The sequence below is a fragment of the Rhamphochromis sp. 'chilingali' genome (genome assembly GCF_963969265.1).
Source record: "Rhamphochromis sp. 'chilingali' genome assembly, chromosome: 20".
In the NCBI taxonomy this organism is placed as follows: Eukaryota; Metazoa; Chordata; class Actinopteri; order Cichliformes; family Cichlidae; genus Rhamphochromis; species Rhamphochromis sp. 'chilingali'.
Window position 1 is genome coordinate 9,301,859 of NC_137947.1, and position 11,176 is coordinate 9,313,034.

The 11,176-nt window shown below is 42.5% G+C and overlaps 1 protein-coding gene and 1 long non-coding RNA gene across 7 annotated transcripts in view; one reads left to right on the plus strand and one right to left on the minus strand.

Moving 5' to 3' along the window:
- The window catches only part of LOC308387840, a 55,205-nt gene that overhangs the window by 18,321 nt on the left and 25,708 nt on the right, over nt 1–11,176 (minus strand). For all 6 annotated transcript variants that reach the window (XR_013969999.1, XR_013970000.1, XR_013970001.1 and 3 more), the window contains one exon: nt 6,516–6,675. This is a non-coding gene — a long non-coding RNA (uncharacterized lncRNA). The remainder of the gene's footprint in view (nt 1–6,515; nt 6,676–11,176) is intronic.
- On the plus strand, nt 6,683–10,783 carry LOC308387839 (transmembrane protein 121). The gene is made up of 2 exons (XM_080868141.1): nt 6,683–7,471; nt 7,755–10,783. The coding sequence occupies exon 2, from the start codon at nt 7,961–7,963 to the stop codon at nt 8,909–8,911; it is 951 nt and encodes a 316-aa protein (XP_080724267.1). The 5' UTR covers nt 6,683–7,471; nt 7,755–7,960; the 3' UTR covers nt 8,912–10,783.

The following is an 11,176-nucleotide window of genomic DNA, read 5'->3' on the forward strand; positions in this document are numbered from 1 at the left end:
TGCTTCCCGCCTTCTCAGATCATCATCCGCTATTCATCTTACTGTTCCGTCCTCACACCTTATCACTATGGGGAACAGAGCTTTCAGTCGCTCTGCTCCTCGGCTCTGGAACTCTCTTCCTCCTGCACTAAGAAATATTGACTCCCTCTCCGTATTTAAGACACAGCTCAAAACACATCTGTTTAAACTGGCTTATTCGCTTTAATGCTGATTTTATCTGTTGTCACGCTCTGTTTTGTAATTTTAACTTATTTTATGTATTTTATGACTATTGTTCCTTTTATTCATTTTGTTTTTTGTAAGGTGACATTGGGTTTCTGAAAGGCGCCCTCAAATAAAATGCATTATTATTATTATTATTATTATTATTATTATTATTATTACAGTCATGACATTGCGATTAACGGTGCTGATTAAACACATATATGGTAGAATAGTGGTTGCATCATTCATCATAATGTAGTTATAAAGTACACTAGATGTTCATTACACAATGATGCAATAATAAATACATTCATTTATAGAGACCTTAAACTGTGAAATGTGCGATTTGTTTTCCTTAATTGTATGACCTCAGCAGTTGTTATTATATTTATATGACACAGAGTGCTTAACAAATTTATTAGGCCACCTGTCTTAAAAACAAGAAAATACAGATTTTGTAGAGATCTCTCAAAACTTTGTTATAAACTAAAAAAAGATACAATTATATTGTTATTTGTTAGTCAAATAACAAGTTGACTTCATATTTTCATACCCAAATTTATACACTGGAATTTTCTGAGAAGCAACCACTGCAGCTCAGGAGGTGTGGAGTGGATCGTCTACCAGTCAGAAGGTCGGGAGCAAGATCCCTGCCTCCTCCGGTCTGCATGTTGAAGTATCCTCGGGCAAGATGTTGAATTGCGTTGAGTTGCTCCCAATGCATCCAACAGATGCATATGTGTGTGTATGAAGATTAGTCAAGGTGCTAAAAAAGCACTTGTATGAATATGTGTGTTACTGGGCAAGTGAGGCTTGTTGTGAAAATTGCTTTTAGTGCTCAGTTAGAGTAGAAGAGCACTATATTAGTATCTGTTAATTTAACATTTAAAACTAATTTTTGTGTTCAGGAATGTCAGTGCAGCATTGAAAATATCATTTTGTTTTAAAGGCTTGCACATAGTGAATTATTCATTACAGAACATAAACAAATATTTGTTTTATTGTTATATTTATTTATTTTGCCTTAAATATCTAAGGTTGAAATTCTGATTTTCCGAATATTTCAGTGAATGCACCAAATAAAAGGATATTTACTAAAAAATTGTTCCAAATGTCAGTAATTGTTTGCTGGTTGTGTCCATCAAGTTTTTTATGTGTGTTTTTTTTTCACCCCTTCACCCACCTTCAACATTTCGGTCTCCAGATGTTGTACACAGTATTATTAATCCATTATTATTTTCAGCTGCAGCACATTAGCTACCCACTTACAATGATGTCAGACCTTGACACTGATAGCGTGCTTACTTATCTTTACTGTAATAATATGAGGATGTGACGGATGATTGTGTCACATGCTGCCCACCATGAGCTTTGTCATTATTAGTGAAGGGTGAAAATTTGTGCTGCTGTTCCAAGTGTCAGCAGATTTTAAAACACCTACACTTGTCATACAGGGATAAAACTCTCAAGAACACATCTATAATTTTACTTTTTAATAAAAAGGGATGTCTGATGAAAGCTGATTCAAACTGCGAAAAAAAAAAAAAACTTGACATTTATCCTCTAAGATCTAATTCATTATTAATGTCAAGTGAATCCTTCTTTCTTTTCTTTGTCTAGGGAGTTTGTGCTGGACGGGTCGCAGCGGGAAATATTATTTGCATGTGTTTCATCTCACATGTCCCAAGCTGTGCTTCACACTAAAGGCATTATGAGCCATGAATGATGATGCATTGTTCTGCCATGCACACACACACACCCACACACACCTGTTCTCACACGGTGGGAGGCTCACATAAAAACAAATCTATGCTCATGAAAGGGTATGATAGGCCCTGTCACTTGTGTTTTCTGTGTCAGGCATCGTTTAGAGAGATATAAACAACCACCTTGTTACACTGCATAATATCCCTTAGAGCTTGGATTTGACTCTCTTCCGTGGATGCGTTAAGAAAATTGCAAATAATTTGCGGTGTTTGTTGTTGCTCCTTGGAGGAGAGGTGAGGTGGACAGGTTTGTAAGTCAAGGCTTTTGAACACGCTGATTAAAATGTCTTTCTGTGGATTTCCTGATTGTGGTAATAATGTGGCAATCGCTCTCTTCCTCTTGGTTGTAAAGCCCACCCACATGGGATTGCGAGCGAGATCAATCAAATGCAAATACTGTTAGATCCAGGTCTGCTTTGTTGTAATGAATTCTCTGTCTACTCTGCTTTGTCTCAGATTTGACCTGATGTCATGTCAAATAACGCAAAGATGCCAGCAAACGCTGCTGCATTTCCTCTGCCAGCCATTATATCATAGCTAGAGGTGCTGAAGTGACCTGTATCTGCTCTGGTATGGTTGTCTAGTGGACAGCGAGGGGGCAGGGGCCATTTGCTCTATCTCCCCCCTTCTGATTTAATCGCCCCACAGGGACCTGCTTAGGCTATCCACTTCATGATTCCCATTTGGTGGTTAGAACCCTGATGGGGGTGTTTAAGGCTTAACGTCCCCATTTGTTTTCCTGTAGGTAATCGATGGCAGACTCAGGGTTACAGCTAATGTGATTTATGTGTCCTATTTCCACTGTTATGCTTCATGTACAAATTGTCTTCGGTGAAGTAAATTCCCCAATCTTCTCCCAGCTTGCTGACACTGAATACCGGCTGCCAAACCCAAACGATTAATCCATGTTTGTGTCCAGGTCCTTTTGTTTTTTTCCTCTTAAACAATCTGCAAATCATGACATACTGTAACAGTGAAACTTGAGTCGCCCCTTATCACTCATCTTTATGTACAATGAGCTAAAATTTCAAAGATTTCACCCACACGTCTTGTAGAAACATCGTTTTAAGCCTCACGTTAATGGGAAGGTGTTTCTATTTGGATTCGGTGCAGAGCAGCACAGTGAAATTAATCATACCCCACTCTTGACTCTTAAGTAAATCATCTGCAGTCGAAACACAAAGCAAATCTAATCAGCCTATTCATTCAGTGATGCATACCCTTGTGATTATGCCACTACCTGCAGCACTTAGGTGCACATTAATACCCTCTTTCAGTGTTGCTCTGGGGGAACATTGATGCAATTAATATGAATTGTGTGAGAAAACGGCATACTGTGTTTAAATGTCGGACAATAAAACCTTAATCAAGTGGACGTATGTGCTGTATCTTTGTAATAACTTTGAGTAAAAACCTTGTAGATATTTTCTTCTTGCAAAAATATCCTAATATCGCCCATCGACTGTCGACTGTCGGGGAATTAGGTGAGAGAGGGGTCCACAAACAGTGGCCACAAATGGGAAAGTAAAGAAAGTAAAGCTGCTTCTTGAGCTACGAATTGCAACCAGCCATAAGGAGAGTCTCCTCTTGAAAGCACATTTTCTTATAGCTCCATTGTTTAGAAAACACACTTTATGTGTTATTTAAGCTGAGTTCAAGGTACAATGTGCAGCGGTGAATTCCTCCCATGATATCTCTTTTGACAAGATGAGAAAACACGTTTCTTAAGCTGCTGCACTCGGTTGTCAAGGGAACATTTCTGAAAAATGGAGTGTTATGCTCTGAGAAAGCATGCTCAAATATTTGCATAAAGCCAAATACCATGTTTAGAGACAAACAGATTGAACTGCAGGTCCAAAAGATGAGACGACGAGGCCCCTGCTGTAGCCATTCCATTGCTTTTCTCTTTTTGTGCCTTCTGATAGTTGATTGTCAATGCTGATGCTAGACAATATTATGGAGAATGTGACTGGGGGTTTATTGTCTGCTATCTGTTGTGTTAGCTGCCTGGAGCTGAACTGTGATGATGCAGTGTCCCTGTCCAAGAGCCAAGGACAGTCCTCTGCAAGAGGCTGAGCAGACTCTGATGGACGAAGGAGAGAGGGCACAAGAGGACAGAAGACTTCTGAAGCACTCTTGGCATCAAATATAACATCTTGCTTGTATAACAGTATAATTACATTAATCAAGACTGAGATCTTTGACAGCAGCTGACAGTAAAAAAAACAACAACCCCCCCCAGCATAAACACGTGTGTAAATCAGCTTTCTATAAAAGCGACAGTGATGTGATATCCTCACAGATTTAATGATGACAATACATAAATGCTGAGCATTTATAAGATAAGATAAGATAAGATAAGATAAGATAAGATAACCTTTATTAGTCCCACACGTGGGAAATTTGTTTTGTCACAGCAGGAAGTGGACAGTGCAAAAGTTATGACGCAAAAGTAACTGAAGATAGAGAGCAGATGTGACTCAGTCTGAGCCCAGGTTAACTGCCCTGTTTAATGGAGAAGTTATATAGTCTTGGACTCCATTAGATATATAACAAAAGGCATGTAAATGAAGATATAAATTATATATTAGTGGACGAGATGTGGGAGGAATAAGAAAGAGGAGAACACGCGGTGTATCAATCTCCATACTGATTCTAGGGGGAGTGAACCTATTAAGATCACAGGGCTGTTCCCGAGCGGTATAGGCAAACCATCTACTGATTTACATTACAATTCAGGCGTTCAGCCGACACTGATACCCATGTGGCTTTGAGTGAAATAGTGTAGCAGGTGTAGCACCTACCGTAAGTGCCCTGCTCATGGACACATTTCTGTTAGTGTGTGTCTGCTGCCTGTTGTGGGGATCAAACTTGTGACCTTTTCCTCAAACAACCACCCAGCCGCCATCTTTAATAATCAGTTAAATATGTTGCAGTAGCATTTTGTACCAGCTGGTATTAAACTGATGACTGCAATGTGTTGTGATTGTCAAAATGCATTAAAATGTTGTGGATGGAACATCAACTTTACAGTTTGCAAAGAAGGGTATAATTCATCATCATGGCCCAATTATGGTCGATAAATCCAGAGGAAATAGTCAATAAGAAATCTGTTGAAAGGCAAATGGCTGCTTCACTTGACTTCTTTTTCAGACCTCCATATGCTTCCATGATAAAGGCATGATAGAAGTTATAAACAGCCGTGGTTGCAGGTGTCAGCTGATGCGCAGCTGGTAATTCTGTAACCATATCCATTTGAGTGCAAAAAAGAAAAAAACAACAAATAAAAAAAATCAGCATGATTGATTGCAATTATGTTTTGTTGTCATTCCAGAGTCGGATGAAAAGTGCAGCCACGGTTGCATAGAAGACCAATAGTTTTTGACTCTTCAATAACCGCAATTCATGAAGTGAGCAGTAAATGGCTTCATACTGTACTAATGAAAGCAGTTTGGTTCCTCTGAGGGAGGATTATCCCTAATTGGCCCAGCTGGATAAACAGAGCTGGTGGTGTTAGCATACTGCATGGCAAAGCAAACACACCAACCTATTCCTACCTTTCTAAAAAAATTAACTTTCTTTTTTTTTTAGAAAGGTATTATCTCCAAGCCCAGGCATTATTACATCTCAGGGGATAAAAATGTTTCCTTTGACATTTGGTCCCACCCAGCACATCTCCCGGTGTTCCTTTTTCCTCTCCTCAGTTCGTGTCATCCTTCCTCCTCGTCACTTTTCCCTCCCTTTCTTTTTCTCTACGTCTGTACCTCCCCATCTCTTCTCACCCCTCATCTCTTTGGGTTACTGGCCCTGTCTTAGTCTCCTGATTCAGTGCTCCATTGGTAGATCAATAGAAAGGCTCTCTGTCAAGAGAGGCGTTGAACCCCCCCCCCCAATACCCCCCATCTTCCTCTCTTCAATCCCCCTCCTACCCCCACCCCAACCTCCCCATGTCTCCCCAGATGACTGCAGACACACATCCTCCTGGGAAGCTGGCTTTCTACATCCCATACTGGAGAGCATCTCCCCCCCTCTCCTCTCCGGATCACTTTTCATCTCCATTCACCTCGAACTTGGGAGAGGTAGAACTGCACGGCGCCATAATGGGCTTTTTAAAGAAGACGGAGACCGGAGGCTTTTTCTGGGAGCCAAAACAGAAAACAGCCCGAGAAAATAGGATATCAGTGCAAGACACAATGTGAAAAGCAGAAAGGGAAGTGAGAGAGGTAAAGAAAAAGAAAGGCAAGGGAAAACAGGATGAGAGAAAGAGAGAGAAGTTGTGCATTCAGCTAAGCTGCAGAACGCTGGCTCCCTCCCCAACCTCTTTCCCACCCTGCTTTTCTCCACCCCCTGGAAAAGTGTTCTGTCTCTCTCTCTCTCGCTCTCTCTACCTCTTTTCTCTCTCCTCTCTGCAGCTGTGGTCTGCTGAGTGTCACCTCCACACAGCAAGTGCCTTTACTTGGGCAGAACAGGGAGAAGGAGCGTAGCTGTGAGAGAGACACACGGAGAGAAAGGGGGAAAAAATCTCAGGAGTGTGTCTCAACGCACCAGAGGAGCATCTCTCTGACTTCGGAGAGGGCTGAAGAGCGCACAGAGACTGACGGGCAGAGACAAGCAGCGGCGTTGGAGTATAACAGTGCTGGTGGTGTTGGCAGAGCACGCCGAGTGGACACAGGGGAATCCACCGGCGCTGTTGATCCTGGTGTCCCTGGCAAGAAAGAAACAACAACAAAAAAACTGCTTGAGCGGGAGACAGAAAGCGGTGCAGCAGCCAGGATCTCGCCAGGGGGGCAGCATTTTACAGCGACAACGAAGCGTGGAGACAGCTGAAACCTGCGCGCAGACACACTCTCTCTCCCTCACACGCGCGCATGCACACACACACATGCAAACAGTGAGTGTGAGCGAAAAGGGACGCTCGCAGTGCTTTCAAAAGAGCCACAAAAATCCTTCTTCTTGTGAAACGCACATACTTGCACAGGAAAACAACACAAAACATTTCATCTTCTTCGGCCAGGGATGGTGGATGATGAAGGAGAAAACTTCTGGAGAGGAAATTGTCTTTGAAGCAGGACTTACTGCTGAGGTTTTGTATTTTTAATCAACTTTGTCACCACCACCCTGTTTTTTTCTTTTTGAAGTTGGGGCATTTTAAAGCCTCCGTCTAAGCACAACAACTAAACAACCTCTATTCTTAGAGGCAGAAATTGAGAGCTGTCTTTGTGACCATCAAGATGTCTATTCCTGATTCGGTCTGATTGGTAAGTGGATTATGACGGCAAGATTTGGGGATTTTTCTTTCACCTGAAGAAAGAAAGAAGGAAAGAGCGACAGAAACCTATCCATGATTGGTGGATTTATGGCTGTCAGAGAAGGAGAGGATCCCTTGCCTTTTCTCCTCTCTTCTCCTGTGGATTACAGATGGGCTTTGTGATCTCCCAGTGCAGTCTCATGGATGATCGCTCGCTGCCAGTCATTAGGATAAAGTACAAAGAGGGACACAAGTGAGTATTCAGCTGGATTTTTATCTCTCCAGCTTAAGCTTGCATGAAAACAAGGGTGTCGAGAGTGAATCTGTAACGAGAGCACATCGCAGCAGCTTTTCTCTTTTAATAAGAGAAACTGCAACTCGCTGATTAAACTGTTGTGTTCCCTGAATAATTATCAGAGCGTAAAAAGGTAGGCACATCCTGAGATATTAATTCACAGACAAGTGAAGCTGTATGTTTACAGACCGTTTACCAATTAACACAATTTACTAAATGAGGGGTGCTGTCTACCCGGCAGGTGGCTTGGGCACAGGCGGAGATTGATTGAAGTGATCTGTGTGAATCCTATTAATGCATCCTGGATTGTGGCCAAGAAAGAAGCAATGGAGGGGAACACCGCTGTCTAGCAGCGCTATCTGATCTGCCTCTCACTGGACAACTGAGGACCCTCTGCACTCCCTCTTCAACGACAAACCTCCTCTTCTTCTTCTCAGACAGGCAAGGATGGTACCCCCGCCTCCCACCAACAAACCCCACGTGTGCTTGTCCACCATTCTGATCATGAGCAGCATGGCGCTGATTGATGCCTACCTGGTAGAGCAGAATCACGGCCCCCGCAAGATCGGCATCTGCATCATGGTGATGGTGGGAGACATCTGCTTCTTAATTGTCTTGCGTTACGTGGCAGTGTGGGTGGGCGCCGAGGTGCGCACAGCGAAGCGAGGCTACGCCATGATTCTCTGGTTTCTTTACATCTTCGTGCTGGAGATCAAGGTTTACTTTGTGTATCAAAACTACAAAGCAGACAGGAAGAGCTTGGACGCTCTCGCGAGGAAAGCCTTGACCTTGCTGCTGTCTATTTGCATCCCAGTGCTGTTTGTGGTGCTGGTGGCTATCGACCACATGGAGTATGTTCGAGCCTTCAAGAAGCGCGAGGAGATCCGTAACCGCCTCTTCTGGGTGGTGGTGGACTTGCTGGACATACTGGACATCCAAGCCAACCTGTGGGAGCCACAAAAGAAAGGGCTTCCTCTGTGGGCCGAGGGCCTGATGTTCTTCTACTGCTACATCCTCCTGCTCGTGCTGCCCTGCGTGTCCTTGAGCGAGATCAGCATGCAGGGCATCAACATTGTCCCCCACAAGATGCTCCTGTACCCCATCCTCAGTCTTGTGACCATTAACATCATCACTCTGTTCATCCGCGGGGGGAACATGCTTTTGTACAGGGACGCCAGGGTATCTGGGATCCTAATAGGAAAGAACATCTTGGCCATCATCCTAAAGACCTGCAGCTTTGTGCAGTACAGGAGACAGTTGCAGAACGCTCCTCCCGCCTTCGGGGTCGAGCTGCAGAAAAACTCAGTGGCCCACGCTCGCCCTGCCCCCACCCCTCCTCAAGTGGTAATGCAGGACCAGACACCCCTCCCCGAGGTGACTACTTGCGAACACACATGACAAAACAGCGGGGCGAACCCTGGAAATGTCAATACAAGTGTATATGACCCTCAGGACGCTGGCGGGGCACAGTTTTCCACACCTTTTAGGGCATGCGAACACTCATGTGAACACACGGGAGATCAACATCTCCTCTGATGCTTCATGGCACAGAGAACACTGCAGACACTTAGTGATGATAGAGCGTCGGATCCAAAGCTGTGCAAAATACAGTATTATTTGTGACTTTGTTAAAGCGTTTCCTCCAGTAAATCCAGTTACCTGTGTATTTTTTCTAATTGTACAACTGAAAGAAAAAAGAAAAACAACCTACTGCAACTATTGCAAGATTAGAGGAATATATTTTTGAATTGTGTGTGTTGCATTCTAATCTTAAATTTAAGGGTCTGTGTGGTGTGGTGTGCATTTTCTGTTCCTCGATTGTTCCTTGTAGTCGAGGGCTTCAACGTGTCAGATTTAGAGGGAGCAACCAATGAGAGAATCAAACAGTTAAAAGCTTTCTCTGGAAAGAAGTGTTTTTATATGTGATTCTTTGATAAAGTATTGTGTACAAGATAAAGGCTCTCCTGCGCTCTCACTGGCTGTAAAAGGGGTTTTTCATAAAGGCATTTGAAAGTTACTGGACCAATCGACTATATTTCACCTTTTAATTAAAATTCAGCAAATGTTCTTTAATTAACCTGGGATACAAAGAAAGACAGACAATGATTTTTTCCCCCCTTTTCTCACTCTGGTTCAATCTACAATTAGAGGCTGCTTAACTGGCAAAGTGGTGCCTTTGCAGTGTCATTCATCTTGAGAGTGATCATACATTCCAGGGTGGCAATTTTGGGGGACATTTGAAATGAATTATCTGCACAGTTATGAACCGTTTTATCACAGCAAAAGGCTCACTGAGATGCAGTTAGCCACAGGATAAAGTACACAGCCGAGGGCCGGCACTGCAGACGGATAAATGATTCCCAAATAAGGAAGCCCGTTTAATATCCTCCTCAGGCAAACAGTAACTATCTGTGCTTGCGCTTCGTGGCGGCAGCAGTTCTAAGCACTGTCATTTTGTTCCTCACACAAAAGACAAAATGGATACCTCGGTCCAGTGATGTGAATCCACGCAACAAGCCAAGAAAACATCATGTCTTCTAATATGATAAATCTCTTTCAGCCCTCAGCTCTCCGCCACCAGTTGAGTCAGAGCTGGAGCTTGTTTGCAATTTCAGCGATGGACACGCTTAAATTTTTTGCTAAATCTCAATATGAATGTCAAAGACAGAAAAAAATGCTGGGAATGACATATTTGCTGCAAAGAATATTTTTTACTGGGCCTTCGCTATCTATCCGAAACATAAAACTGAAGGTCAGGTGCTTTAATTTGATGCAGTGCACAAATGACACTGGCAGAGGTGCCACAAAAATGTGAACAATGTTTTTGCAAAAGGTTCCTGCTCTTGTTCTTTTTATTTTATTTTATTTTTTTGCATAATCTTTCTCACTGCATGCATAATGTAAAAAGCACAATGATTATCGAAACCAGTGTTTTTTATCTATGCAAGGCTCAGTTACAGGAATGTAGCAGCGTTTGGTGGCACAAAACAGGCTGTTGCATTAAGACTGCTGCAGCTAGCATTATTTTGTCAGTGTTGTTGGCTTGTAAAATTACAGCATCAGCAATTTGGACTATAATACACAATTGAATTGTATTGTTTTTGCAGAACTGATGCAATGAAAAGAAAGCATTCATCCTTTAAAATAGTATTTGTGATTTAAAACAATGATCAAGTGTTTTTTTCTGAAACTGGCAGCCTTACATCTCTCGCTGTATGGAGGACCACATAACAGCTTTCTATTGGGTTCTACAAACAAAAGGAAAACTGCCATTTTTGCAAAAAACAAACAAACAAAAAACAAACCCAAAACAAATAGTTTGTTGTATAAATCAAAGCATGAAAATCCCTATATAAAGGGGGGCCATTCTGTTCCTTTCCAGCATATTTTCATCTTTTGACTCCAGTAGAGTAGCTTTGCATAAGTCACAGGTCAAAAATAATTCTTATTTCTTACACAGCCCCTCACTTCATCCATTCTCTGAAACCCCCCCCCATTCCCTTTCCTTTAGGACTACTTTCTTATGACTCTCTGCCCTTTTCAAACAGATGTTTGGAGCAGCGGGTGGATGAGGAGGATCCGCTCATTAACATCACACGCAGCCGAGAGAAGGAAAAACTGCATTTTTACATACACTAATCTCCTTATTTGAAACTTATGATG